This window comes from Loxodonta africana, chromosome 18 (assembly GCF_030014295.1).
Source record: "Loxodonta africana isolate mLoxAfr1 chromosome 18, mLoxAfr1.hap2, whole genome shotgun sequence".
In the NCBI taxonomy this organism is placed as follows: domain Eukaryota; kingdom Metazoa; phylum Chordata; class Mammalia; order Proboscidea; family Elephantidae; genus Loxodonta; species Loxodonta africana.
In genome coordinates this window covers 66,037,294-66,063,179 of record NC_087359.1, presented here as the reverse complement: position 1 = coordinate 66,063,179, position 25,886 = coordinate 66,037,294, and the positions used below count along the sequence as shown (strand labels likewise).

Below are 25,886 nucleotides of genomic sequence, written 5' to 3'. Positions count from 1 at the left end.
TCAAACACCTATGCTCATCCAAAGACTTCGCCAAAAGAATAAAAAGAGTACCTACAGACTGGGAAAAAGTTTTTAGCTATGACATTTCTCATCAGCACCTGATCTCTAAAATCTGCATGATACTGCGAAAACTGAACTACAGAAAGACAAATAACCCAATTAAAAAATGGGCAAAAGATATGGATAGACACTTCACTAAAGAAGACATTCAGGTAGCTAACAAATATATGAGGAAATGTTCACGATCATTAGCCATTAGAGAAATGCAGATCAAAACTACAATGAAATTTCATCTCACTCCAACAAGGCTGGCGTTAATCCAAAAAACACAAAATAATAAATGTTGGAGAGGCTGTGGAGAGATTGGAACACTTCTGCATTGCTGGTGGGAATGTCAAATGGTACAACCACTTCGGAAATCGATTTGGCGCTTCCTTAAAAAGCTAGAAATAGAACTACCATACGATCCAGCAATCCCACTCCTTGGAATATATCTTAGAGAAATAAGAGCGTTTATACGAACAGATATATGCACGCCCATATTTATTGCAGCACTGTTTACAATAGCAAAAAGATGGAAGCAACCAAGGTGCCCATCAATGGATGAATGGATAAATTATGGTATATTCACACAATGGAATACTACACATCAATAAAGAACAATGATGAATCTGTGAAACATTTCATAACATGGAGGAACCTGGAAGGCATTATGCTGAGTGAAATGAGTTAGTTGCAAAAGGACAAATATTGTCTAAGACCACTATTATAAGAACTTGAGAAATAGCTTAAACTGAGAAGAAAACATTCTTTCCTGGTTACGAGAGGGGGGAGGGAGCAAAGGTGGGAGAGGGGCATTCACTAATTAGATAGTAGATAAGAACTACTTTAGGTGAAGGGAAAGACAGAACACAATACAGGGGAGGTCAGCACAATTGGACTAAACCAAAACCAAAGAAGTTGCTTGAATAAACTGAATGCTTTGAAGGCCAGCGTAGAAGGGGCAGGGGTCTGGGGACCATGGTTTCAGGGGACATCTAAGTCAATTGGCATAATAAAATCTATTAAGAAAACATTCTGCATCCCACTTTGGAGAGTGGCGTCTGGGATCTTAAACTCTAGCAAGCAGCCATCTAAAGTGCATCAATTGGTCTCAACCCACATGGATCAAAGGAGAATGAAGAACACCAAGGACACAAGGCGATTAGGAGCCCAAGAGACAGAAGGGGCCACCTGAACCAGAGACTACATCATCCTGAGATCAGAAGAACTAGATGGTGCCCGGCTACAACCGATGACTGCCCTGACAGGGAATGCAACAGAGAACCCCTGAGGGAGCAGGAGAGCAGTGGGATGTAGACCCCAAATTCTCATAAGACCAGACTTAATGGTCTGACTGAGACTGTAAGGACCCCGGTGGTCATGGCTCCCAGACCTTCTGTTGGCCCAGGACAGGAACCATTCCCGAAGCCAGCTCTTCAGACATGGATTGGACTGGACAATGGGTCGGAGAGGGATGCTGGTGAGGAGTGAGCTTCTTGGATCAGGTGGACACTTGAGACTATGTTGGCGTTGCCTGCCTGGAGGGGAGATGAGAGGGTGGAGGGGGTTAGAAGCTGGCGAGATGGACGCGAAAAGAGTGGAGGGAGAGAGCGAGCTGTCTCATTAGGGGGAGCATAATTGGGAGTGTGTAGCAAGGTGTATATGGGTTTTTGTGTGAGAGACTGACTTGATTTGTAAGCTTTTACTTAAAGCACAATAAAAATTATATAAAAAAAATATGTGGCCCTTTCGTGTCTTCCTTACTTCACTTAGCTGAATGTTTTCAAGGTTCATCCATGTTTCACGTGTAATCAGTACTTCATTCCCTTGTATGGCCAAACAATATTCTATTGTGTAGATACACCACATTTTGTTTATCCAGTCATCAGCTGGTGGGCATTTGGGTTGTTTCCAATTTTTAGCTCTTATGAATACTGCTGCTGTGAACAATTGTGTACAGGTTGTTGTGTGGGCATATGTTTTCATGTCTCTTTGGAATATAACTCAATGGAATTGCTGGATCATATGGTAACGCTGTGTTTAACCTTTTGAGGAACTACTAGACTGTTGTCCATCATGGTGGCACCATTTTACATTCCCACCAGCAGTGTGTGAGGGCTCCAATTTCTCTATATCCTTGCCAACAACACTTGTTATTGTCTGTCTTTGTTATTATAGCCGTCCTAGTGGATGTGAGGTGGTTTTTCCTGGTTTTGATTTGCATTTTCCTGATGGCTAATGATGTTGAACAACTTTTCATACGGTTCAAAATGAGCTTTCTTAAATGAGAATCTAAGTCTGTCGTGCTTGTGCTTAAAGCCCTTCCAAAGCATCACCATTGCCCTTGGGATAAATTCCAAATTCCTTTGAGAGCCTACAAGCTGGCCAGGATCTAGCCTCTGGCAGTGTCTTTGGCTTGTTTCTCCCTAGTCCTCTCAGCCCTCTGCTCACTAGTTATCTGGCTCCATCTCGATCTCACCAGGCTTCCAGGCTGCATGGTGCTTGTTCCTGCCCCCCGGTGACACACACCACCTGTCCCTTTCCGCCTTTGCCTCAGGCTTGCCTTTTTCCCCTCTCATCCCCAAGGTTTTAGGGGTCTATCCAGGAGACTATCCCCAACTTGCCGAGCCAGGTCCTGAAGAAGGCGCCATATTGAAGAACCCATCTCAAGGCCCAGTGGGGACAGATCACTGTTCCTTTGGATGAGCACCAGGGGAAGTGGTTGGCCTGCATATAGGGCCCGCTCGGTGGAAACAAACACTTATTTTATAGGCATTAGAATCACTCAGGTGAGGAGCTCACTCTTTAGAGGTTGGTGGGAACTGAGGCCACAGCAGCAGCAGAGGCACCCCTGCCTCAAGCCTTCCTGCCCCTCTGTGCTCCTTGAGTGGGGGGGCAGGTAGAATGATGGCCCAAAAGTCTTGTCTCTCTCTCTCTCTTTTTTTTAAAAAATATTTTCCGACAAATGCAGTTGTGTTTGCATCAGTGAAATGTGTATGATACAAAACCACTACACCTCCACCAACCCACCCAGCATCTACACACTGGATCGTAATTCCCTGTTTCCTAGTTTGTCTCTTGCTAGACTGTAAGCTCTGTGAGAGCAGGGACTGTGTCTGGCTGTTCACAGTGGTTCCCCAGCATCTAGTACCATGCCTAGTACCAGCAGGTCCTTCAGAGTCATGAAAATGAGTGTTAAATCCCCCAGCTGTGGGAACAGCCCATCCACTTACATGTTCATTGTGTGCTGTTCAGTCAGTTGTGACTCATAGCGATCCTATATAAGAGTAGAACTGCCCCATAGGGTTTCCTGGGATGAAATCTACAGGAGCAGCTCTCCAGGTCTTTTCTCTCATAGAGGCTGGTGGGCTTGAACCCCCAACCCTTCAGTTAGCAGCCAAGTGCTTGACCATTGTGTCACCAGCGTTCCTTCTTATGTGCTAGTCTCGCTTTTCTGCCTTGCGCCTGCAACGCTTCTTTTCGTGTGTCATTTTTCCTTCTAGCCTGTCATGCGGGAGTAAGTGAGCAGGTACCTTGGTGTTGTTATCTCTCTATCCTTCTACCAGGCCAGCCCAGAGTAAGTAGTGCTTCCTAAGTGTTGGGTCAGTGAATGAGTTGCGGTCAAAGCCCCAGTTCTGGCGACACTGTCTGCAGGCTAGTTTACTTCTAGGTGAGACCACCAGGTTCTCAAAGGGGAAGATGGGTCAGAGGTGCTGAAACTGCTCGAGTAAGAAAGACCTGATTAATTAGGCCGCAGTAAGTAGCACATTTTAATGTTCTAGCTGTACCTGAGGTAAAGTTCACCCAGCTGTATAAAGAATTTGCCGGGAATCGTGCAGGTATTTGTTAGAAAAGCATCCATCTGCCCCAGGAAGGGATTCCTGAAGGAAGCCGGCAGGTAGGTAAGAGACCCCAAAGAGGGACCCCTGAGCCAGCTCTGAGGCTGCAGTCCTGTTGGTGAGGAAGGCAAAGTGAAACAGCTCCTCCCAGCCGCAGCTCCTCCCCCTAAAGCGGCAACCCTCAGGCTTCTCACACAAAGCCTGTCGGTTACAGCGACGTGCTGACAGAGACTGGATCAAAGTCGACAGCAGACGCGGCTGCACAGGTGAATTAGTTCCTGCACAGGTTTCCTAAGTATTTGCTTGTAAAACCCTGTGTAACAAGAAGTAAATGAGAAGTTTAACGGTTTTTCTTTTTTAAGAATTAACGAGACAGAATGCTTTGATAGTATTGAGAACAGCACACTTTATTCAAGGCAGATTGTTGTTGCATAACTTGACCAACAGTAATCATCTAGAACTTTTAAAATATGTTTATAAAATAAATTTTAGAAGGAAAAATATTGCATGCAGCATCTTCTATTATTATTTTTTATTAACTGAAACTATATGAACATTTCACAGAACTTTGATATTCCTGGGAGCAATTAGGGAAATACTGGCTCAGAGACCTGTTTTAAATAGTTTGGAGTCTTCGCTATGTCTGCTGCCCCAGAAGGAACTAGGTCGTGCTGGTAACCAGCTGCTTCTGTGCCACTGTGCTTTTGGTTATCACAGCAGCTTTTCAAGCTCCATTCCGTAGAGGGGGATATGGGCTTTGAGAGGACAAGTATGAGAGGACAAGTACCTTGTCCACGTAGGCCTGTCTTAGTGTGGCACTCAGGCCTAGCTTTCCCAGTCCAGGACTCTCATCTCTGCCACACTCAACCTTGTTTCTCAAGCCTGCCGTTTCCATCCACATGGGCTTCTTGAAAGTGGGGTTTTGCTGTGTTTAAATAAAACTCTAGGATATGGGTGGTATTTACCTACCAAAGAGAACAGCCTCCCCCAGTGTTTGTATGTGTTTGAGCAATTCCAGAGGCTCTCTCTGGATGCCAAATTCTTAAATGGTTGAGAATTTGTGTTACTGCAGATTGTCTGGCCCTGTGCCACCCCCCTCCCTGCCCCCCGCCAGGCCAGGGTAGGTTAATGAGAGCAAGTGGGCACACCATTGCCATGAGAGAGGACGTGGCCTTCTTGTCCCTTCCTGGGGTTGTCGTGGTGGGGTTTAATCCTGCGATGTGTCTCTCTTCATTGGCAAGGATTCCTCAGAGGGCCGGTGAACAGGAGGCAGCACTTACGGCTTAGGTAGAGTGTCTCTTTGGAAACCTCAAATAAATAGGATAGGAGCTGGGGCTCGGATGGACCCCAGAGACTCATTCTACCTCCCATGCTCACTGGAGAAGACTGAGCAAGTCCCTCACTTCTCTGGGTCTCACTTTCCCTGTCTGTAAATGAAGGGTCAACTGGGATGAAGTCCAGGTTTCCTTCTAGTGGGAACGTGAGCTCTAGGATCCCTGCTGTGCTTTCCCAGGGAACATTAGCAGTATAAACTGGGCAGGAAGGAGATGGGGGCAAGCAAGAGGCCTGAGCCCTTGAACCCTTGGTTCCAGACCCAGTGTAACTCCCAGCCCCGCTCCGCCCCATTATGAAAGGACAAGAGGATCCCCTTCCTTGCCATCCTCCCACCACATACACACCCCACTCAATCTTTTATTTGGGAGAGTTTTGAGGACGTGGCCCAGGAACACAAGGGTCCCAGTATATGTTTGTAGAATGAAGCCTCGACTTTTGAAGAGTTCACAAACGAGGAAGGGCTTAGACCCAAGGATCTGAATGCAGTAGGGTTTGTAGTGGCTCTGAAGGAGGCAGCATCCTCCCCTTTGAAATAGGGATAATTGTGGTGCTGCCTGGCAGGGTGGCTGTGAGGATTAGATGAGGGCCAGCACGTAGGGCTCTTGGTGCTGAGTGCTCAGCCACCTCTGTCCGGCTGCCGCTGTCTCAGTAATGCCCTCACTCTTTCAAGTTCACTCTTCCCAGCTTCCTAGGACTCAGAAGGCAAGTGGGCAGTCAGAAGCATTCCAGAGGCTGGAGGCTGTGGGGCAGGCTGTGTACAGGGCTGAAGGAACCTTCACTGCCCACCAAGGAGCACAACGTCAGTCCTTTGGATGTTCTCCCCAGGGCAGTTAGTCCTTTTCCCTCATGCTGAGCACATGTTTAGAAGGAATCTCCACCATCCTTTAACATTTTTTACCTTCTCTTTTTGAAATAATTTCAAAATCACAGAACAGTTGCAAGGGTAGAACAAAGAACCCTTCACCACATTGTATTTTATCATTCACTCTGCCTCTTCCCCACCTTTTCCCTCTCCCCCTTTCCTTCCCCCTTCCTCCAAGAACCATTTGCATACACCATGTTCCTTGACTCCTGAAATAGTGTATATTTCCTAAGAACAAGGACGTTCCCTCAAATGACCACAGTATAGTTATCCAATTCAGGAAATGTGTAATACTATCTAATCAGTACAACATTACCTAATTGGTAGCTCATGTTTCAGTTTTGCCAACCGTCCTAATGTTTTTGAAAGAACTGTTTTTTTTCTGGTCCAGGATCACACACTGCATTAAGTTATCCTCTGTTTAGGCTTCTTTGATCCAGAGCATTTCCTCAGCCTTTCTGTCTGTCATGATATTGACATTTTTGAAGCGTACAGCCTGGTTATATTATAGAATGTTCCTCAAGTTGATCCCCCCCTTTTTTTTTTTTTAAAGTAAAATGAATTAGGAAACCATTTTCACATTTCTTTTAGGTAAGTGTGGTAGTGATCGCACACTTGCCAAGTGCCCGGCCTTGTATTAGGTATTGTGAGGAGGAGTATTACAGGACAAAACCTGGTCCTGGGACCTTAAGTTTGGGTTTGACGGGAAAGCAGTTATTGTCAGGTGGGCTAGAAGAGTCCCTGCTCATGATTAAGGATCTTCTGCACTGGAACGGGCAAGCTTGGATAAATACATCTTAAATGAATGCAGCATGAATCAGCATTCTAGAAGTCTACAAAAATGCAGAAAATGGCCCTTCTCCTCACCCAATATCCACAGTCATCGACTTTGTCTGGTGTCCAGAACTACACATTCCAAAGGCGAAGTCTTGCTTCTTGCAGAATCCTCGAGCTGCAGTCCTGGGTCTAGTCCGGCCTTGCCACTCATCTGCTCTGTGACCTTGGGCTACTAGCTGGCTTTCCCCTCAGAGCCAGTGGTGGGGAAAGGAGTCCCTCCGTGGCTCTACCAAGTGCCCTTGGAACTCAGAAGGGAAGAAGGTCACTGAGTCCCTGAGGAGAAGGTCACTGAGCCCCTGAGGGTCACTGAGCCAAGGCAGCAGGTCCCCACCTGGTCTGTGACAAGGGTAAGCAGACTTAGAATGGTCTTTATTGTGATGGGGCAGGAAATCATTAGATTTGAATGCAGATCGGAGTTTCACTTTTTCAGCTGTTTAACTTCTCTGGTGGGTGGTATGTGGGGGGAAAATGGTAGATTGTAATCTCTACTCAGACAACCATGTAAGGTCAGGGAGCTGTCATACGAATTGTAGGTGTTTTGTCAGATCAAAGCAGACAATGCAAAAATATTTAAGTGTCATTGGATTTTCATAAAACTTGAGCCAAGCAGCTTTGTAATGTGAGAAACAAAATAAAACTGGTTTATATCTAGTCATTAAGTCAACACTGTTGTCCACGGTTGATTAACGCTTCAGTGCTCTAACGAGGGATGCAGACATCCACGTGAGAGAGGCATGGAATCTCCAACTTATATTTAAACTACCTAAATAAAATTTAAAATTCAGTTCCTCAGTCACACTGGTGACATTTCAAGGGCTCAGTGGCCACATGTGGCTAGTGGCTGCTGTATTGGACAGTGCAGCTAGAGAGCGGCTCCAGCCTTGCAGAACCTTCTGTTGGACAGCACTATTCTACACTCCCAGCAACCTGGGAAGCAGTGGATGTGGGAGAAACTTCGGTGACAAAGACTTGGTCCCACAGGGAAATTTTGACAAATTGCGAAGTTAACGCTTTCAAATATGACAGCAAACCACTATGATTTGTTCTCTGGGATGCTGGGAAGGATCAGAGGTGTGCTGAAAGATTTGTGGAATTTTACCTCTTCTGTTACTCTGGTATCTCAGGGTTTAAATCAGCTTCAGCATCATGGTGCTGTAGCCAGATTTTGAAGAAAATCCCACCAGAGTTGAATGGAGACCTTCTGCACTGGGTCTTCCTGCTGGCCTGGTCCTCTACGGCCCCAGGGCCTTGAGTGCATGAGCCAGGTGTAGGAGCCCGCCTTCTGGCGGTGGGGCACACCGTGTGGAGGGAGAACCCGCTCTCCCTGCTGAGGCAACCGTTGCCAAGGACCCTGGGCTGGGGCCTGGCTAAGGTGTGTGGTGGTTCTGGGGCAGGGCAGGGGGCTGGGCTCGCTCACGTGGCTGATGCTGACAACAGTCTGGATTGATCTTGCTCTTGCACCTCAAACATCTGCCAAGGACACATAGGATTATGGCCCCGGGGCCAAACCTTGGCCCACCATGCCAGGAAAGTGCTGGTCAAAACGTGGGTGGCGAGCTCCCAGGACCCAGCAGGAGCTGCTGAGGAAGCCACACGGTGTTTGAGCGGGAGTGTCTGTGACTACTTGAAAGTGCCTGTGTCCCCGCCTCCTGGCCGCCCAGCTGAGAGGAGGGGAAGCAGAGGGCTGAGGCCCACCTCTAGCTCCCGTCAGTTTCACAGCGCGGCTCCCTTGGCTCCAGCCGGGATGTGGCTCTTCCACACTCTGCTCTACATGACCAGTAAGTCAGCCTCACCCTCACCCTCACCCCCAAATGAGCTGCTGCACCCCCAGCTCCAGCTGGGTATCTGCAGAGCGCAGCTTTGTCTGTCTGTCTGTCTGCTGGGGCACAGTCAGGGCCAGAGGTCGGCAAAAAGCTTGTGTAAGTGGGGGGCCAAAAGGTGAACAGTGGAGAGCTTCTTCAGGGAAGATCTCCAGGCTTCCTGGGAAGGGCCTCTGAGGCTCTGGGTTGACAGTGCTGACAGCCTGTGGCCTCAGATTCCAGGGCTCTGCTCCCTGCTCCCTCTAGCCAGCACCCCCACCCCAGGCCCTGTCCCCACAGCACCCACTCTGGGCACCTCCTCTTGTTTGTACTGAGTTTGTTCTCAGAGTGCATACCCTGACAATGCCCCCCCGCCCTGCCTAGCAGAGCACCCTTCTGTTACAGACCAGGGGTTCAGTTGATGAGGGTGAGCCTGTGAGAATGTGCTATCAAGAGACTGGGGTCCTGTGTCTGCATGGTAGTGGGTGAGTGTGTTGGGGGGAGCCTGCTTCCTGTTCTGATGTTAGGGCCAGTGTGAGAAATAGTGTGTAGGTGGAGGGGGGGAGGAGACACTTCCTCTTCTCACTGGGGGTCCCATTCTGGCCTTTAAGCTGCCCATGGAAGCCAGGTTAGTAAGCCAGGGCATAAGCCTGCACCTGCCTGTGAGGCCCAGGGCTGAGACTGAGTGAACATGGTCAGTAAGCTCCAGGAGGGGATCAGATCAAGGCTGAGGCCAGGGTGAGCCTGCCTAGTGATCTAGGAAGGCTTCCTGGGAACTCCTTCTCTGTCCAGAAGCTTGACAGGAGTGAGAATTAGATGGACAGTTAGTTGTACATAGTTCAGAGGCGCCTGGGAATCTGAGTTCTCTCTGGAGGATGGGCTGGGGCCAGTTATGGAGCACAAACAGTGCCTGGAGACAGCTGAGGTCATGCTGGGGGGGGGACTCGGGGATGGCATCCATCAGGGACAAGATCACCCAAGAGGCAGGCCAAAACATGAGTAGGGCACCAGCAGAGCCTACATTTTTGGACAGATGTATTTTGATATTTCAAAAAGACGAAAATAGTCATGGGAAAACCAAAACTTTGTTGAAGTTTTCCTCATTTTAGTTTAGACTTGTCTTTATTTTCAGTTACATACTGGGTTTGAAGAGGGCCTCACCCCCATGGTTTATGGTTTTAGTTCCCCATCACAAAGAATGTCCAGAGAAAATGCTTAGACTAGACTCTGGACCGCACCCTCCCAGTGCAGAGGAGATGACTGAGGCCTGGAGGGGTAGTGATTCCCAGGGTTGCAAGCAAGTACCAATAGAGCCAGGGCTCAAGCCTAGGCCTCTGCCCTGCCTCCCAGCTCTGAACTGTCTCATGGCCTGGGACCATAACCCTGGGATCACTCTGGGCTTCTGCTCATCGCTGTCTCCTGCAGCCTCTAGGACATCCAGCCATCACCCCAGCACCTTTTCCAGCAGATGACATTTGTCAAGCCCTTTCTGAAGCTCTGCACTCCCCAAGCTGATGGCCAGCAGAGAGCAGATGGGGCGGACTTGCAATGAGATCGCTCAGCCCTCAGCTTGGCTAGGCTCTGGGAAGAGGGCGAGAGCAGGGCACCAGCAGCTCCAGTCTGGGTGGGAGAAACGAAGCTGTGACAATTCTGCTCCCAGTGGTGGGGTCTTGAGACTTAGGGATGGACCAGTCCTGGAGAGCTTCTGGAGGAGGTGGGACTGTTGCTGAGTCTTGACGGCTGAGGAGAGTCTGAGAGAATGGCAAGGAGGTGGCGGGGAGGGCGAGAGCAACCCCTCAGACTGTGACCCCAGACCCAGAGCCCTGACTCCTGTGCCTGGATGGATCTCCCTAGGCTGGAGGGACTCTAGGACCTTCTGGCCTGACCCTGACCTTCTACCTTCCCAGGTCACCCACTGTGGTGATGCCCACTTCTTATCCCTGGGAGCAGATGAGTTGGGCGCAGATAAACACTGAGATCTGGAACTGCCCACACATCTCCCCAACACACAACTCCATCATACCATGCTGCCTGACAGCCCACTGTCTCCAGTTCAGTCTTCACTCCTAACTGATATCTGTGATGGAAGCGACTCACTTCTCCTCTCTGGGTTTCAGCGGTTGAGTCTACATCCCTCATCGTGTGAAGGGAACTGTGCTAGCAACCTATAAAACCTTACAGTGGGGAAGAAGGAGCCAGAGCCCCTGACCTGCTCTGCTGACCTCTGACCAACTCAGGCTGAGGCCTTCGGGCTGCTGGGCCTGCTGGGGGAACCAGAGGGCAGCAGACCCAGGCCTGCCCCAGGACACCAGCCTGGACCTTTGTGCAAGTGTGGTCATAGAACCCTTGGTCATTGCAGGTGGGGGACTCTAGTGTCTGAGGTGGGCCTTCAAGGATGGGGTGGCTGTTAGCAGGTACAGACAGGGGGTGGGGGTACTTTCTGTGTAGAGGAAACAATGTGGACAAAGGTGTGGGGGTGTGAGGAATCTGGTTTTTAGGAAGTTGGAGGGTGAGGTTTGCGTGGGAGCAGAAGGCTGTCTGCTCTGATGTTGCCTGACATCCTTCCCCGCTAGCAGGCCAAGCTTGGTGTTGGTGGTGAGGACAAAGGTGAGGGTAGCACTGTCCCTGTCCTGGGGGCTCCTACATGGTGAGAAAGCAGGCTGTAACACACACACAGAGACACACACAGAGATAGCCCCTCTAGCCCCAGCCCATTGAGGACGCCTAGGCCCCACAACAAGGGCAATGGAGAAAGGGCATTCCAGGCAGAGGGAACAGCCCAAGCAAAGGTAGAGTGTCAGAGAAGTGTAGCATTTGTGGGGAGTATGGAACCCAACACCTCTCACCTTCTCAGGAAGGTTGTCTTGTGGAGTGTGTATAGGGAGACCGTGGGCCTGGAGAGCCAGGCTGAGGGAGCTTGGACTTTACTCCAGGGGCAACAGGGAACCGCAGAAGGTTCTAAGCAGGGTGGTAACCATTGGATTTACGCGTTGTTTGAGAGCGGGTTCTGGGAGAAAGGGGAGGCAGTGAGGAGGCTGCTGCTGAGGTCCAGTCCAGGGATATTGGGGCGGATGGGCATGGGGAGGAGACGCCTGTGAGAAATTTGTAAGAGGAAGATCAGAAAATCCATGTGCACTTAGCATGGTGCCCAGCACAGGCTTTTTCCAGACCCATTGGCTATTATTATCATTAGGTGGATTGTAAAGGGAGAGGGAGGGGGCCAGGATGGCTGTAAGGTTTGGGTTAGAGATGATAAGGCTGTGCGGTGAAAAGGCCAGGTTGGCGGGCTGAAGACCCGAGGTTCGTGAGGACGGGGCTTCACTAGACAGATGCTCTACTGAGGGCCTTTCTGGGCATTGTCAGGGTGTCAGGACACCTGGGTTCTCGTCCTACTTCTACAGCTGGCTCCTTGTACAGATTTGGGCAAACCACGCCCCCTGGGCCTCTTTTTCCTAAAGCGGGATAGCGATGACTGTTGTGCTGTGAGACTATGTGTCTAAAACCCCAGTGTGATGGGGGAGATGAGGGGGACAGGGTGGGGGCAGGTAGTGGTGGCTGACAGGATGGAGGGGGGATCTCTGTCTGACTCAGCAGGCCATGCGGCTGGGACAGCTTGGGGGAGGCGGCCCTGTGGCTAGTGTGGTGACAGGCACTGGTTTGGCTAGGCTCTGATGTCTCACAGCCTTGAGACAGAAGGCAAGGCTGTCAGAAATGGAAGTCCTGCTCTTGTGATTAGAGCCCTCTAACATTAGCATGGAGCCCTGGTGGTGCAGTGGTAAAGAGCTCGGCTGCAAACGAAAAGATCGGCAGTTCAAATCTACCAGCTACTCCTTAGAAACCCTATGGGTTGTTCTACTCTGTCCTATAGGGTTGCTAGGAGTTGGAATTGACTCCATGACAAGGGGTTTGTTGGTTTTTTTTTTTTTTTTGGTTTAACAGTAGCATCCACATACTGAGCCTCCAACACATCAGATGCTGGGCCAGGTGTTGCCCTGTTTGATGTGCACACCGCCATATTAAAAATGGGCAAACTGAGGTGAGGTGGCAAGCCCAGGGTCCTTCAGTGACTCTGTGAGACTATTTTCTCTGAGTCTCAGTGGGAAGAGGGTGAAGGGAAGGGGTTACCTGGTCTAGGGACAGCCCAAGCAAAGGTAAAATGTTAGGGGCCTGGAGGGAGTCAGCTTGAGCAAGGTGAGCCATGCACCTTGGGCACCAGCTGGCTCTCAGATTGGCTAGGGTGGCTGGGAAAGCTCGGTCACTGTGGCCCCTCTCCATGTTCTGGTCCCACTTTGCCACAGAGCACAGGAGGCTCACCAACCCAGGTACCTGTCCGCTAAGCCAGAGCTCTGACCCTGTGCTGAGCTGCTAGCCCAGCAGTGCCAAGCTGCTAGCCCAGCAGTGCCAAGCAGGAGCAGTGCCCAGTTTCTGGGGGCCATTTGGGGCCCTGCTGTCTGTGTTCACCAACCCCTTAGTGCCTCCAGCTTTTCCCAAAGGCTTTGGAACCAGCCATAACTGGGCCCCAGACACAAGTCTTCAAATGACTAATGGACCGTGAACAAATTGCTTGACCTCTCTGGGCCTAGCACCTAGCACGGTGCCTGGAAGACAGCAGGGCCCCGACTGGATAACTGTGATGTCTCTCTGCCTATCTTCTCATCTCTCCCTCCTCTTCCAAGATTCCTCTGTTGAATGAAGCAAAAATGGGGTGAGGGTGAGGCACAGACATTTCTGGCCCATTCTGACATTTCCAGGGCACCTCTTCTGGGCCTTGCCCTGTGCTGAGCCAGGCTTGTGGTTGAGGGTGTCATGGATGATTCAGATCAGGTCACAGTTTGGGGGAGACAGACTTAATCACAGATCTCTCTGACCCAGACAGGATTTAGTCAGAGCCAGACAGACACGCTACCTGAGAACCTAGGTTGGCTCCTGGGGCAGGGAGTGTCTGGCAGGGCCCCAAGGAGGGGCTGTGCGTGAGGAAGGTGCCTTAGACAGAGGCAATAACACGTGCAAAGACCTGGAGGTGGAAAGGCAGGGGTGGTATTCAGGGAGTGGGTGCAGAGGGGCTGATGGGATGCAGAGCTTACGGGGCAGAGGGTGTGCTTTGGGCTGGGTTGGGGTGGTGCCATTGGGGCCCAGAAGGGAAGACTGGGCTTTTCTTAGGGGTTTCAAATCACATCAGTTACACAGACAGAAAAAAAGGGAGAAAAGAAGGCCCTCCAGTCACCTCTTGGAAAAAGCTGATAGTTCTCATGTTTTAGTTCTTTTCTAGTTGGTTCAACACACCTTTGCTGACCACTCTTAGCCCAGCCTCGCTGACCAAGAAACACAGGGTCCAGCCTGGAGCCTGAGCCAAACTCCATGCTGGCTGTCCTATACCTAAGCTCTTTATTCATGCAGTGCAGGGCAGCCCTCTCCCTGACCTGGGGTCTTGATCTATAGTCCTCGAGGGCCCGTGGGTAGAATTTAGGGGGTCTGTGAACCCCCTTCAGTCAACCTACCGAGTGCAGGCCTGTGTTCCAGGTCTTGGGGTAATGTGGCGGAGAAGGCGACTCATACTGTCTTTGCCCCCTGTGACTTGCTGTCATGGGCAATAAACATGACAAGTGAGGTCATTTCCTACTGTGGTAGATGCTCTAGTCAAGGCTTGTGGGGGTACGGAGTCCCCGGGCGGGGGGGAGGTCAGGAAGGCCTCTCCGAGAACAAATGGTGAGGAGGAGGAGGCCGTAAGACACCTGTGGAGAGAGCGTCTCAGGCAGAGGAAGATTTTGTACAGATGTGCATTCGGGGGAGTGCAGGGGGCTTTGATAATTTCTCCAGATTCTCAGAAGGATCCGTGACCACCCCCAAATGGGGAAGAGCTGATGGTCTGGTGAAGTTCTCTGCATTCTACTTTGAGGTTATGGCGGGAGGACACGAATAACAGCTCCCGGAAACTTGGGGTGTGGGGTTTGTTCATTCTTAGTGTTCTTGCTAAGAGGGCCCTCAGAGAAATTTTTTCTGGTTTAAGTAACAGGAATAGTTGTGCTTCATCAGATAGTCACTTTTTTATTTTTCAGTTTTTAAAATTCTGCGGACGCTGTAAATGATGTGGGTGATGCCAACAGTTAATGTACTTGGATGCTAAGTGAAAGATTGGGTGTTCGAATCCACCCAGAGGTACCTCAGAAGAAAAGCCTGGCAGTCTACTTCCAAAAAATCAACGATTGAAAACCATGTTGAGCACAGTTCCATTCTGACACACCTGGGGGTCACCCAGGATTAACTTGACAGTAACTGGTATTGGCCAATGATGTGTCTGATCATTGTCATCTTTATGTTGGCTTCAAAAAAAAAAAAAACCCAGTGCCATCGAGTCGATTCCGGCTCATAGCGACCCTATAGGACAGAGTAGAACCACCCCATAGGGTTTCTGAGCAGTGCCTGGCAGATTTGAACTGCCGACCCTTTGGCCAGCAGCTGTAGCGCTTAACCACTACGCCACCAGGGTTTCTGATGTTGGCTTCAAGAAAGCGTAAATCCATTCATTCACGAATTTATGCCACAACTACTTTTATTAAGCGCCTACTGTGTGCCAGCTCTGTGTTCAGAGCCCAGGGTGGGGCCCATGATAGAAAGCAATCGCGCTCATTGATACATAGTTCAGCTGTTGGCCTCATTTGTGCTGTAATGGTTCCACCGCACTTTCTAAACCTCCATTTTCCCCTGCCCTTTTTGCTCACTCCATTATTTTAAAATGAGTTTTATTGTGTTGTGTGTCCTTATGAGTCACCACAGATCATTCCGGGCCAGGCAGATACCAAGAAAAACTAATGAAGTATAGATGCTCACTTTGTGCCAGGCTCAGGGAGAAGGGCCGGGAATTCAGAGATGGGAGACACAGACGCTGCCCTCAGTGGCCCCGCTCAGTCCTCTGGGGGGCCTTTGGAAGGTCGCTTTTTTAATAACAAAATTTTAAGCTTGTACAAAAGTAAGAAAAATAACTGTAATAAACCCAGTATACCCATCACCCACATCACACAGCTATCGAGATTTTGCTACACTTGCTGTGTTTATTTCGCTTTCCCTTTTTGTTTCCTTTGCTGATATATTTTAGAGTCTCGCTGCTGAAAATGTGGTCTGAGGACCGGCAGCCTGGGCATCCTCTGGGAGCTGGCTAGACTAGTATGTGAGCCCCACCCCCTCACCTAATGAGTCAGTAACTGCAGGTGATTCATCCGCACATGACAGTTTCAGATACATTATTTTAAAGCAAATCTCAAACATCATGTCATTTCATGCCAAAAAACTTCAGTATCCATTTCTGAAGAACATGCATGGTCACAACATCCTTATCACCTAACAAAATTAACAATTCTTTGTTGTTGTTAGGTGCCCTCGAGTTGGTTCCCACTCATAGCGACCCTGTGTACAACAGAACGAAGCACTGCCCGGTCCTGCACCATCCTCACAATTGTTCTTATGTTTGAGCAAGCCCATTGTTGCAGCCACTGTGTCAATCCATCTCCCTGAGGGTCTTCCTCTTTTTTGCTGACCCTGTAGAACAGAGTAGAACTGCCCCATAGGATTTCCAAGTCTGTAATCTTTACCGACGCAGACTGCCACATCTTTCTCCCACGGAACAGCTGGTGGGTTCAAACTGCCAACCTTCTGGTTAGCAGCCAAGCTCTTAACCACTGCACTACGAGGGTTCCCTTAAATGTTTACTACTTTCACTTTAATTGTCAATTTTCAGAGTAAGGAGCTGGTGCCCCTGTTGCTGCCAATGCTAACCAGTGAAGTCTTTTGATTTCTTTTGTTTTTATTTCTCTCTCTCCTCCTCCTTCCCCCTTTTGAATAGCATTATGACCTCATGGGATTATATGTATGCAATGTGATTCAAATAAGTGTATTTATTATTTTTTAATGAAAACTTTTTTTTGGAAGTACAATATACATAAACATGGACAAATTCAGATAGCTAAATCCACGTAGCCAGTACCCATATCAAGATACAGAATATTACCAACACCCCGAGCTCCCCATCATGACCCCTTCCCGTAGTTACCTTGCCCCTAAGGGTAACCACTATCCTAACTTCTAATACCATCATTTTACCTGTTTTTAAAATTTGTCTAAATGGAATGAGACAGTGTGTTCTGTTTTGTTCCTGACTTCTTTCATCAACATTATGTTTATGAGTGAATTATTTTCATTGCTGTATTTTGTCATGTGAATATATGGTGATTTATTTATCCATGCTATTATTAATGCATACTCGGGTTTTCCAGTTTGGGGTTATTATGGACGCTGTGGCTATGAACGTTCTTGTGTCTTTTGATAAACATATGAACACATTGCTGTTGGCTATATGTGTAAGAGTGGAGTTGCTGGGTCATAGATTGTGTGTATATTCAGCTTCAATTTGTGCTACCAGTTTTCTAAAAGAGTTGTACCAATTTACAACTCTCACAAGCAGTATTTGAGAGTGCCAGTTGCTGCACATTGCTGCCAACCCTTGGGACTGTCTCTCTTTTTTCATTTTAGCCATTCTGGTGGTTGGGTAGTGGTATCACATGGCCATTACCTTGCCTTTTTTTGATGACTAAAGAAATTGAGTACCTTTTCGTATGATTACCGAACATTTCGGAAATCTCTTTTGTGAAGTGTCCTTCTATCAGCTTACATGCCTTTTCTTACTGATTTGTTAGAATTCTGTATATATTCTGAGTCCTTCACCAGATACATCTCTTTTCAAGCACTTAATAGTGTCTTTTTGAACTACAATGAGATACTGTGTCACTCCAACAAGGCTGGCCTTAATCTAAAAAACACAGAATAATAAATGTTGGAGAGGCTGTGGAGAGACTAGAACACTTATTTATACACTGCTGGTGGGAATCTAAAATGGTACAAAGACTTTGGAAATCGATTTGGTGCGTCCTTAAAAAGCTAGAAATAGAACTACCATATGATCTAGCAATCCCACTCCTTGGAATATATCCTAGAGAAGTAAGAGCCTGTACACAAACAGATATATGCACACCCATGTTCATTGCAGCACTGTTCACAATAGCAAAAAGATGGAAGCAACCAAGGCCCGTCAATGGGTGAATGGATAAATAAATTGTGGTATATTCACACAATGGAATACTATGCATTGATAAAGAATAATGATGAATCTGTGAAACATTTCATAACATGGAGGACTCTGGAAGGCATTATGCTGAGTAAAATTAGTCAGTTGCAAAAGGACAAATATTGTATGAGACCTCTATTATAAGAACTCAAGAAATAGTTTAAACTCAGAAAAAAATATTCTTTGATGGTTATGAGGATGGGGAGGGAGGGAGAGGGGTGTTCACTAATTAGACAGTAGACAAGAACTATTTTAGCTGAAGGGAAAGACAGCATACAACATAGGAGATGTAGTGCAGCTGGACTAAACCAAAAGCAAAGAAATTTCCTGAATGAACTGAATGCTTTGAAAGCCATAGTAGCACGGCGAGGGTCTGGGGACCATGGTTTCAGGGGACATCTAGGTCTATTGGCATAATAAAATATATTAAGAAAACATTCTACATCCCACTTTGAAGAGTGGCATCTAGGGTCTTCAATGCTAGCAAGCAGCCATCTAAGATGCATCCAGTTGGTCTCAACCCACCTGGAGCAAAGGAGAAGGAAGAACACCAAAGACACAAGGTCATTATGAGCCCAAGAGACAGAGAGGGCCACATAAATCAGAGACTACATCAGCCTGAGACCAGAACTAGATGGTGCCTGGCTACAACTGATGACTGCCCTGACAGGGAACACAACAGAGAATCCCTGATGGAGCAGGAGAGCAGTGGAACGCAGACCTCAAATTCTCATAAAAAGACCAGACTTAATGGTCTAACTGAGACTAGAAGGACCCGGAGGTCATGGTTCCCAGAACTTCTGTTAGCCTAAGACTGTTACCATTCCCAAAGCCAACTCTTCAGACAGGAATTGGATTGGACTATAAGATAGAAAATGATACTGGTGAGGAGTGAGCTTCTCGGCTCAAGTAGACACATGACACTACGTGGCCAGCTTCTGTCTGGAGGGGAGATGAGAAGGCAGAGGAGGACAGCAGCTGGCTGAATGGACATGGGGAATACAGGGTGGAGAGAAGGAGTGTGCTGTCTCATTAGAAGACGAGCAACTCGGAGTACATAGCAAGGTGTATATAAATTTTTGTATGACAGACTGACTTGATTTGTAAACTTTCACTTAAAGCACAATTTAAAAAATAGTGTCTGTTGATAAATTTTTTTTTTTTTAAGAAGTTCTTTAGTTTAATGAAGCTCAGTTTATCAGTTCTTGGTTGTGATGTACTATGCTTTTTATGTATTTCTGAATTTGATTTACTAGTATTTTGTTTAGTATTTTTGCATCTATGTTCAAGAGAGAAAGATTGCCAGTTTTCCTTTCATATATTGTTCTTATCAGGTTTTAATACCAATGTTATTCTGGCCTTCGTAAAATGATTGGAAGGTAGTCTCTCACTTTTTATTCTCTGAACAGTTTGTGTATGATTGGTATTATTCCTTCTTTAAATGTTTGGAAGAATTCACCAGTGAACCATCTGGACTCGAAGTTCTTTTTAGGAATGTGTTTAATAATGAATTCAATTTCTTTAGTAGACACAGGAGTATTCAAAGAAAGTGTTCATTTCATCTGAATTATCAAGTTTACTGGCATAAAGCTTATCTAATATCCTCTTTGTGATGTCTCCGAGTCTATTGTGATGTCCTTTTTTCATTCCTGGTATCAATAATTTGTATTCTCTTTCGCAGCCTTGCTAAAGGCTTATCAGTTTTATTAATCTTTTTTCAAAACAAACTTCAGCTCTGTTGATTTTTTTCTGCTCAAAATTACTTTTCTATTTCACTGATATCTGCTCAGATCTTCATTCATTCCTTCTGTTTTCTTGGATTTGGTTTTCTATTCCTATTCTAGCCTCTTTAAATAGAAACTTAGATCCTTGATTTTCAGCCTTTCTTCATTTTTAAAAAATGTGCATTTAAGGCTGTGATTTTTCTCTAAGCACTATTTTAACCGTGTCCCACAAGTTTTGGCCTGTCAGGTTTTAATTTTCATTCAGTTCTAAGTATTTTAAAATTTTCATTACCATTTCCTCTTTGACCCATGGATATTTAGACGTGTGTTGCTTAATTTTCAAGTTGTTCATATTTTCCAGTTTTCTTTTGTTATTGATTTCTAGTTTAATTCCACTACGGTGAAAGAACACGTTCCGCATTATATCAATCCTTTGAAATTTGCTGAGGCTGGCTCTATGATCCAGCACGTGGTCCATTTTGGAAAATGTTTCATGTGTACTTGAAAAGAGTATTTTATCATAGTTGGGTTCAGAGTTCTATTTGTCAGTTAGGTAAAGCTTGTTAATTGTGTCGTTCTACATCTTCTATATCCTTAGTGATTGTCTTTTCTACTTTTATAAGCTTATACAAGAGGTTTGTTAAAGTCTTCCATTTTGGTTTTGGATTTTTCTATTTTTCCTTTTAATTCAGTCAATTTTGCCTTATATATTTCAAAGCGATGTTACCAGGTACCTAAGATGTTTAAAATTGCATGTATTGACATCTTGCTAGTGACTTGACCCTTTTTCATTAAGAAATGTGTCTCTTGACCCCTGAGGGAGCAGGAGATCAGTGGGATACAGACCCCAAATTCTCATAAAAAGACCAAACTTAATGGTCTGAGACTAGAGGAATCCCGGCGGCCATGGTCCCCAGACCTTCTGTTGGCACAGGACAGGAACCATACCCGAAGAAACTCATCAGCCATGAAAGGGACTGGTCAGCGGGTGGGAGAGAGACGCTGATGAAGAGTGAGCTAGTTATATCAGGTGGACACTTGAGAGTGTGTTGGCAACTCTTGTCTGGAGGGGGAATGGGAGGATAGAGAGAGAGGGAAGCCGGCAAAATTGTCATGAAAGGAGAGACTGAAAGGGCTGACTCAAGAGGGGGAGAGCAAGTGGGAGTAGGGAGTGAGATGTATGTAAACTTATATGTGACAGACTGATTGGATTTGTAAACATTCACTTGAAGCTTAATAAAAGTTAATAAAAAAAAAAAAGAAGAAATGTGTCTCTTACGTGGGCAGCTCCTGTCTGGAGGTGAGATGAGAAGGCAGAGAGGGACAGAAGCATGCTGAATGGACATGGGGAATACAGAGTGAAGAGAAGGAGTGCGGTGTCTCATTAGGGGGAGAGCAACTGGGAATACATCCAAGGTGTATATAAATTTCTTCATGAGAGACTGACTTGATTTGTAAACTTTCACTTAAAGCAAAATAAAAATAAAAAATAAATAAAATTTTTAAAAAAGTAAAAGGCAAAGTGCAAATTGGAAAAGCTATTTGCAACCAAGAGCTAGCATTCTTCATATATAAAGAGCTTTTATCCATGAATAAGAAAAAGATACATGTACCGAAAAAAAAATAAGAAGGCCCGAGGACTGGATATAAAGGTCAATAAACATTTATAATATGTCTTTATTTTAAAAAAAGAAATGTGTCTCTATCTCTATTAATGCTTTTTGCCTTAAATTCTGATTTGTCTAATATTAGTGTATTTATACCACTTTTCTTTTGATTAGGGTCAGCGTAAGGCATTTTAGGTATATTTTTACGTTCAAGCTTTCTGAATTCTTATATTTAAAGTGTGTCCTTGGAAGCAGCATAGAGTTGGAGTTTGCTTTTTTTAAAAAAAAAAAAATCCATTCTGGCAATCGTGATTGTTTATTTAAAGGATTTAGTCTATTTGTATTTAATGTAACTATTGCTATAATAATTCCTATATAATAAATTGTGACCCAATTTAATTAATTTTTAATCTATCCTTTCAGAGTTTCTTTTTGCAAATGTAAACAAATACGTAGACACGCATATGTAATATTCAAGAAATAATGCTAAAATAATTTTATTTTGGGGAAAAAATGTAGCACTGGATACCTATTTCACTCTATACACAAAAATAAATTCCAGATATATCAAAGATTCAAGTAGAAGAAATGAAACAAACAAAAAAAGGAGAAAAGATGAGTGAATTAAAAAAAAATTTTCGAGTAGGGAAGCGTGACATAAAGCTCAAGAGTCGTAAAGGAAAAAACAAGCGTGACGGCATTAAAAAATGTAGATGTGGGGAAAGTATCATATACAAACAATATAAAACTAAGTGAGAAACAGTAACACGTTGCCAATGTACCTGACATACAGGCATTTCAAAGTAAATCACAGACATCCTATACGTCATCCCTGAACATCTCAGCATGCATGTCAACTAGAGTTTGATATTTGTTTATAGTTCTTTTTTTTGTGAAATGCACAAATTTTAAGTGGATGACTCAATGTGATTTTAACAAATACACCCACCTTTATAATTCAAACCCCTATCACTCCACAAAGGTGTTCCTTCCCAGTTAATCTCTATGCCTACCTGACCCCCAAGCCCCCAACAAATTTTTTCATCATAGTCTTGCTGGTTGTAGAACATCCTATAGATGGAATCACACAGTAGATACTCTTATATGTAAGACTTCTTGCTTCAGCATGATTTTTGAGATTCACCCATGTTGAGTGTATCGGTCATTGATTCCTTTTTGTTACTGGGTTATATTCCCTTTTATGAGGATACTACTGTTAGTTTAAGGAGCCCTGGGTTGGAAACTCCGGTGGTGTAGTGGTTAAGTGCTACGGCTGCTAACCAAAATGTCGGCAGTTCAAATCCACCAGGCGTTCCTTGGAAACCCTGGGGGGCAGTTCTACCCTGTCCTATAGGGTTGCTGTGAGTTGGAATGCACTCAATGGTAACGGGTTTGGTTTTGTTTTTTGGTGGTGCAAACAGTTAAGCAATTGTTTGTTAACCAAAAAGATGGCGGTTTGAACTCACTCAGCCACTCTACAGGAGAAAGACCTGGCAATCTACTTCTGTAAAGATTACAGCCAAGAAAACCCTATGGGGCAGTTCTACTCTGTCACATGGGGTCCCCACGGGTCAGAATCGACTCGGTGGCACCCAACAACAACAGTTAGTTTATCTATTCTCCCGTTGATGGACATTTGGATTGTTTCAGGTTTGGGGCTATAATGAATAAAGCTGGTATAAAACGTTCTTGGAAACCCTGGTGGCATAGTGGTTAAGAGCTATGGCTGCTAACCAAAAGGTTGGCAGTTTGAAACCACCAGGTGCTCCTTGGAAACTTATGGGGCAGTTCTACTCTGCCCTATAGGGTCACTAGGAGTCGGAATCGACTTGACGGCAACAGGTTTGATTTTTTGGGTTTTAAAACGTTCTTGTACAGGTATGTTTTCTCTTGGGCCACTGGTTGGAGATACATAAACAGAATAAGCAGGCCCTCTCCCTGAGACTCACAGTGTACTGCTTCAACTTTGGTACAAGACACAGTGATGAGCTAGTGCTATGGGACAGGTCCAGAAAGGGCACAGTGAAGGCAGGAAGTGCTTCTGGGGAGAACCAGAGGAGGCTTGCTGGAGGAGGGGGCCCTGGTGCTGGCACAGCTTAGTTTAGTGTAGGATCAGGGGCTCTGAGTCAGACAGACCTGCATTCAAATCCTAGTCCCTTGGAAAAATCACTCATCCTTGCATAGTCTCACTTTTCTCATCTGTAAAATGCAATTAATGACACCATAGGGTTAGTGTGAGGATTTGATGCTGTAATGGAAGTAAATGGCTCAGTCAAGGTCTTTGTGCCTCTTTTGTGAAATGTTACTCCTTTCTGCACAGGCCTGTCTCCCTTGGTGGGCTTCAATGTGGATGTGGCCCAGACCTGGGTCACGCCAGAGGGCGCGCCTTTTGTGCTCAGCTCCCTTCTGCATCAAGACACCAGCACCAACCAGACCTGGTGAGTGGGGCCCAGCAGGCAGGATGGGTGAGTACTGAGGGGCCTCTGGGGAGCCTGAGAAGGGCCCCAGAGAAGGCCTTGGCACCTTACCCCAGTCTGGAGAACACCTCCCTCTCACTTTCAGAAGTAGGTTCAGGGACAGGAGGAAGGCATGAGAGAAGCTGTGAGCGCCAGGCCAGTCGGTCCACATGGAGCCCTGGCCCCTCTCCTCACCCGGGTCTCTGCCTGCCCCACTGCCTGGGAGGGTCTCTGGCTTCTAGGGAGGGGCTCCTTCAGGACAGAAGGGGAAACCTGATGGAAGAGCTCATGGGGGGCGGGGATGGGGGGAGTTTGGGGGATGGGGGAGGGGAGGCATAGCTTAAGAACTATTTTAAAATATAGTTTGTCTTAGTTACCAAATGCTGCTGTAACACAAATACCACAAGTGGGTGGCTTTAAAAAATAGAAATTTATTTTCTCACCGTCTGGAGGCTAGAAGTTCAAATCAGGGTATAGGCCAATGGATTCCTTCCTTATAGGTGGTCCTGGGTGTTCGTTCCTTGGCTTAGAGAGGATCCTCACATGGCGTCTGTCTTCCTCCAGGTGTGCATGTCTCTGTCTCTCATCTGCCTTTTTTATAACTCAGAAGTGATTAGGTTTAAGACACACCGATATGACCTCATTAACATAATAAAACCCTATTTCCAAACAGGATTTACATCCACAGGTTATAATTCCAACCCATATTTTGAGAGGACACAATTCAATCCATAACAAAATTTACCAAGACTTTCTTGTCCTTTACAAAAGGAATGCATACTCAATATAGAAAATGTGGAAAGTGACAAAAAATATCAAAGAACAAAATAAAAATATGAGGTGCACAAGAGTAGTGGTTAAGACGCAGACTCTGGCTGTGGTAGTCGTGGTTCAATGCCAGCCTCCCTCTGTGTGTGCGCTGCAAGCTTGGCAAGGCGCTCGGCCACGGAGCCTCAGTTTTCTCATCTCTAGGATGGGGATGGTGATTGCCATTCGTTTATATTTTGCAAATATAATCGGTACTCACCATATTAGATCAGCAAAAATTAAAATCTGACCACACCGTGCTGGCAAGGATGTGGTGAAACAGGAACTCAGAGGCTTGTAAATTGGGGTAACCACTTTGTAGAGCAATTTCACCACATCTGGTGAAGTTGAGGATGCATGTACCCTTTGAGTCAGCAATTCCACTCCCAGCTATCTACCCTAGAGAACTTCTCAGGCACACGCAAAGATGTCCATTGTAGCATTGCTTGGAGTAGTGAAAGATGGAAATATTCCCTGTTTAAAAAAAAAAAGTAAAAACCAAACCCACTGCCAGTGAGTCAATTCTGACTCATAGTGACCCTATACGACAGAGTAGAACTGCCCCATAGGGTTTCCAAGGAGCACCTGGTGGATTCGAACTGCCAATATTAGCTAGCAGCCGTTGCTCTTAACCACTACGCCACCAGGGTTTCACCATTAGGAAAATGGAAAAATAAGGTGCAAATCATACTTTGCGATACTGTAAACAGGCAAAATGAATGAAGCTAGCTCAATGGGTATCGGGCAGCATGGATCTCAAAACATAATGTAAAATGAAGAAGACAAGGTGCAGAATTACCTATACAGTGGTCATTCACTCAACAAACATTTATGGAGCCCTTGTGAGGCCCCGTTCTAGCAGTGTGCTCAGGGAGCTGAGGTGGTTAGCCAGAGGGTGGCAGATAATAAGCAAATAAGTAAAATGCGTATTTTCAGATGGTGATGATGGTGATATGTTTAGGTAGGAGCATGTCTTTAGAATTAAGAGGAGCTCTGGAGTGAAGGGTCATGATATTTGGCACATGTCATGCATTGAACTGTGTCCCCCCAGAATATGTGTCAACTTGGCTGGGCCATGATTCCCAGTATTGTGTGATTGTCTACCATTTTTTCATCTGATGTGATTTTCCTATGTGTTGTAAATCCTACCTCTATGATGTTAATGAGGTGGGATTAGGGGCAGTTATGTTAATTGGGCAGGACTCAATCTACAAAATTAGGTTGTGTCTTAAATCAATCTTTTTCGAGATATGAGAGAAGTGAGCAGAGAGACATGGAGGATCTCATGCCACCAAGCAAAAAGAGCCAGGAATGAGTGCATCTTTTGGACCCGGGGCTCCTGCATTGAGAAGCTCCTAGTCCAGGGGAAGACTGGTGACAAGGACCTCCCCCCAGAGCCGACAGAGAGAGAAAGCCTTGCCCTGGATCTGGCACCCTGAGTTTGGACTTCTAGCCTACTAGAC

At 46.3% G+C, this 25,886-nt stretch overlaps 1 protein-coding gene across 2 annotated transcripts in view; it reads left to right on the top strand.

Annotated features, from left to right (window-relative positions):
* Positions 1-8,560: 8,560 nt before the first annotated feature.
* ITGAE (integrin subunit alpha E) overlaps positions 8,561-25,886 on the top strand; it is a 68,619-nt gene continuing 51,293 nt past the window's right edge. Inside the window, exons 1-2 of one of the 2 annotated variants that reach the window (XM_064271575.1) lie at positions 8,561-8,693; positions 23,481-23,598. In XM_064271575.1, the coding sequence (XP_064127645.1) occupies positions 8,660-8,693; positions 23,481-23,598 (152 nt within the window). In that variant the 5' untranslated portion in view covers positions 8,561-8,659. The remainder of the gene's footprint in view (positions 8,694-23,480; positions 23,599-25,886) is intronic. The other variant, XM_064271574.1, reaches the window with a different exon arrangement.